General features: G+C 33.8%; 1 protein-coding gene across 1 annotated transcript in view; it reads right to left on the bottom strand.

The window, feature by feature from the left end:
- The window catches only part of LOC112512269 (putative disease resistance RPP13-like protein 1), an 8,053-nt gene extending 4,854 nt beyond the window's left edge, over positions 1 to 3,199 (bottom strand). The window contains exon 1 of the mRNA XM_025118148.1: positions 3,112 to 3,199. Within this exon, the coding sequence (XP_024973916.1) occupies positions 3,112 to 3,199 (88 nt within the window). The remainder of the gene's footprint in view (positions 1 to 3,111) is intronic.
- Between the last annotated feature and the right edge of the window lie 1,893 nt (positions 3,200 to 5,092).

Raw genomic sequence — 5,092 nt, forward strand, 5'->3', positions numbered from 1 at the left:
CTCCTCTTTTGAGGTCGACCATGGAAGCTCTTAGAAATCCAATGTAAAATATCTATGTGTGCATATAGCTATGACACACGGTGCTTTCCATTCCAAAATCACACAGCCAAATCAGCCTAAATTAACTGTGTTGATTTTGTTTTGCTTTTAGCTCTTTTGGATTTTGTTGATCTTCTTAAAAATGACTAATAAACCACAAAAACACAATTCAAATCTTTTTGGGATTTCATTAAATCCTAATCCATCCATCCCAATCTTCAGGCTTATACGAGTTTTAATGATATAATGTTTTTTTAAATGAACATAATTCAGAATGAAAATGTTTCATGTCTACTTTATCAGAAATCCTACTCACTTGAATCATTGGAGGTGAGCATCTCCAACTGAAGATCTTATAAGAAACTACGTTCACACTTTTTCCACATCACTTTTAACTCATCAAATAAAAAACCTATATAAAAACTTTTTTGGGGGTTTCAATTCCCTGTTCAGCAAAGAACACACACAGAGAGAGATTAGGAACCCTGTTAGAAACGAGGTTCAAAATGGTGCAGGGGTGTGGGTTGAGCAACTGATGGAGCAGGCGTGAGGAGGTTTAGCAACAGCTGGAGATGTAGTGGTGGTGGTTTTACTTCTGGTGCAGAGGAGGAAGAAGGGGGGGTTCCGTGTCTGATGTGGTTGGTGATCTGTTCATCGAGCAGAAACCTAAACCAAAATCTGATGCTTTTGTGGTCATGATTACGCAGGGGTTCCATCAAAATCTACAAAGTTAACATAGAGATTCTCCAATTTCTCTAAATATTAGAGAATCTAAATTTAAAATCTCTAAAAAAAATGGTTACAAATTTCTTTGCTCACATATGTCCAGGCCACTGTAGGCTAGAGATGCACAACTAGGACCAGAAAATCCTGGTTTAGGATCGGTTAGGTTTCGGCCTAGGACCATTAAGGCCTGGAACGGAGACCGAGTTAGAACAGGTCTTACACCAGTTTTTTCAAAATGTTTGCATTTTTTCTAATTTTGTGACATATATAGTTACATACTTAAGTACATATAGATACTTTCTTATATATGCATGCGCCCACACACACACAAGACATACATAATTTATGTGTGTATATACACAGACACACACAGCAGATATATACATTACACAAACATACATGATACATATACATAATACCAGGAGGTGCATGAAAAATACAAGAGATGATAAACACATTGGACGTGTTTACCAAGTTACTACCAATAAGCCAAATTTGAGCACTGCTTGAATCTTATTGGATTAAGGAGATGTTAGTGCCACATTGGCACTTAGAGGAAGAAGAGAATCGTATCATATTAAATTTGATCAAGTTAGTATTTTTACTTATGAGTTATGAGGATCAGATTTATTCGGGCTGTTTGACTTTACTAGATGGGCAAACTATGACTCTAGCACTAACGGATGATGACCGTGTCAATGTTCATTCCAGGTGACCTTCAAATGCCTATTATGGTTTAAGAATGCTCGTTACCGGCTACTGGGACTGAAATTTTTGTTTGGGTTTTAGTATTAAGATGGAGTTTTGTGGCATTTGGTATTTCTCGTGATTTTGTATCAAAGGTGAAGTGTATTTGAATTTTGCGACACAAAATCATGTCGGAAGTGGACTTCCACATCTGATCCCGCAACAGAATCATCATTTAGGACGTGGACTTCATGTATGCTTTTGTGGAAGAAACCGAAACATCATCAAGGGCGTGGAAGCTTCAAAGAGCTGAATAGTGTGACCATTCGTTTTTGGACAAAATAAGGTTGTGTGTAAGCGTATTAACAGCAAGAAGATGACTTCTGATCAGTCTTTGGTGTGATGAATATGTTTTGAAGCTAGATAACACAACTTTGTATACATCATTTTGATTGTTAGTGAAATACAAGATCCTTCTCTCATGTGAATATACACCATCACACTAATAGTGGAACCACAAAAATTTTGTGCATTGTTGTTTCTTTGCTTTATGCTTGCTTCTTTGATATGTTTGTTAGTATTGTATACACTATCACACTAGATTCTTTGTTGGATATCTGGTGTCGACATCGGTTGTTAGGTGACGTCACATTTGGTGGTTTGGGACTCACTGGTTTCGATCCTACCAATTCTGAACATGGAGTCACCTTTTTGCCGGCATAGGCTTCAGGACCAGGGCATGGACAACATTGTCAAGTATGGCTTCTTCCAGGAGTTTAAGATACCAGATAAGGACCATATGATTATGGACCGAATTTAAGTCTATGTCTCAAGGAAATAGGATTTTGTTTAAAGGGTTGAAGTTTAAGATATACCCAGTCCCCTACTACCAACAACCTTTCACTCCTCATCTTGTAAGCATAGTATTTCTTCCTGAGTTGTGCTTGCTTATGTCAACCTTTAGTACATTTATTAAAGCAACCCTTTTCTAGAAATGTTATTAACATCAGCATCTTTCTGTTTTACTAACAATGATGATGCAAAAGGAAGGTTGTTTGTTAACTGTAGCAACAGTTTACAATCTTCCAATCCCTTTCTTACAATAATATTGCACAGTTATAGGATTTAATATCTACTGTTTTCTTCTTGCTGGCATTCCATTAGATTCCATGACTACTTGGGGAAATTTTCGACTATAGCCACCAATCGCCTTCTAGACGCAAAACCTATGGTCAAGGAACAGTGGCTTTTATACCAATTGTAATGAACAAGCGGGACCATTGATCTAAGCAACCAACTCTCTGTAATTAGACTTTGTATTATAATTACTCGATGCATTCCTGATATCATATCCTCTTATATATATGATCCAAAAGGCGTAAAATGAAAGAGAATGAAAAGAATAGTAGTGACTAACAACTAACAATGGCTAATGCCTAAAGCTTTGTTGGCATAAATTGGAGTTGATTTTGCCCAAACAGACGTATCATTCATAGACGCCTTTGGCTCTAACATAAAATTCAACAGTAACCTAATAATAACGACGCTAAACAGAACACAATAGATTCCAAAGGAAACACTGATTCAATTAAACTAGAAGGATAAAAAAACCCTAATAATGATAAATCATGAACAACGAAGTTTGAATCGCAAGCATACCTACACCTTTGCAGTATTTATATCCCGAGCAGCGGATATATTCCCAATCGATTTGCAGACCCATTTCACTTATCAGCTTGTTCGCCATATCTCTCCCGCCAAATATGACGGATTCTTGAAAGAAATTGCTTTAACGGACACTGACAGGTAGAGATGGCCAAAATCCGGTCTAGGCCGGTCCTTAACCTGTCCCTACCGTTCCTAATCAAGACAAAAACCGGCGGTAACCGGTCCTTCTATAACCGATCTCAGTCCCGATTCCGGTGAAATACCTTGTAACCGTTCAAGCTTACCGGTAACCGGTTAATGAATCCGGTCCCGACCAAAAAAATATTTTTTTTTTAAATTTTTGTTTATTAATAAATTTTTAATATGTTATTTTTAATATGTTTTATATAAATATGTTTTGTTATATATATATATATATATATATATATATATATATATATATACACGTTGACTTTTGTTGACCGGGCCAGGCCGGTCCTATAACCGGTTACATAACCGGTTCCGGTCTTAACCGGTCTCGGTCCTAGAAAACGTTAAAATCCATAACCGGTTCATAACCGGCGGTCCACAACCGGTCCATACCGGTTCCGGTCCTCCGACGGTTACAAGCCGGGCCAGGCCCATTTGGCCATCTCTACTGACAGGTATGATAAATACATTTATAATTTATGTAGAACGTGTGTAAGGCCCAACCAATAAGCCCAACCCATTTTAATTAAAGGGGTTGTTCGATAATTACTGAATGATTTAGTGTAAAATGATTAAATTGTCAGAATGATTAAGAGGATCTCATGATATAATGCAAAATAAAATATAATTGTTTGCTAATTGTTTATAATGAAATTAGAGCGTTGAATGGTTAAAGAAGACCTATGATACAAAATCATTCAGAGAGTTTTAAAACCATTAAAAGGCAAACTGTTTTTCTGTCAAACAAGATTCACTTCTTAACGATTCAAAGGTTGACTCTTAATGAAACTATTAAAAGGTAAACAAACAACCCCGTAAGATCAATTGAATTTTTTAGAGTAGATTACGGATTTGGTCCATGTGATTTGTCATTTTTTATTAAAATAGTCCTTTATTGAATTTTTAATGGATACTCAACGACTTGCACTTGAATATCGTTAGTGACATAAATCGAACTAATAAGAAACTAAAACTATGATTACCAAAAATATAAAACAACAAATTGTATGAAAAATATTTAATTATCGAAGTAATTTGATATTTTTTATGTATTAAATTTTTTTATCAACAGATGTATAGTTTGATTAAAACAAAAAGACTAAAAAACCAAAAATAAAATATTTAATAAACCAAAAAAAAAAGACTAAAAAACCATCAAGTTAAATGGATGATTTTTAATAGATTTACTCTCAGGAATGAAAACATTAATAAATTACAAAATATGAAAATAAAAACAACAACAAATTATAAATTATAGGAATGAAAATCGAAATTTAAAAAATCAAAACTTTTGTACGAAAATTGCATTCTTTTAGAAACCACGTGGACGGAAAAAGAAGATTGCTCTTGACATGGCAATATATGTGTGTGCGTGTATAAGCCGCGTGATGTTTTAAAAAAATAATATGAATTATGAAAACAATATTAACTGAAATTTTAAAAATAGAGTTAAAAAAATAAATAATTTAGGCTAATTGCATTATTATATCTATATTATATTATAAAGCATTTGACAAAAATTCTTAAAAACCATTTTTTATGTGTAAAGTACTGTTTATTAATGCATATTTCTTAAAACTTAAGATTGCAAGTAGATTGTGCGTAGGAACAACTTATTAAAACTCCATATCTAAATTTGTGTAATTAACTGCAGATAAACATAATCAAATACAAGATAAATATTTCATTTTAAATATAAAAAATCTAAAATATAATTAGGATAATCATTGAGTTATAACTATTTACTTAATTATTATCTTTATAAAATATTATATTATTAAAC

Source organism: Cynara cardunculus (genome assembly GCF_001531365.2).
Source record: "Cynara cardunculus var. scolymus isolate 2C chromosome LG 5, CcrdV1, whole genome shotgun sequence".
Classification (NCBI taxonomy): domain Eukaryota; kingdom Viridiplantae; phylum Streptophyta; class Magnoliopsida; order Asterales; family Asteraceae; genus Cynara; species Cynara cardunculus.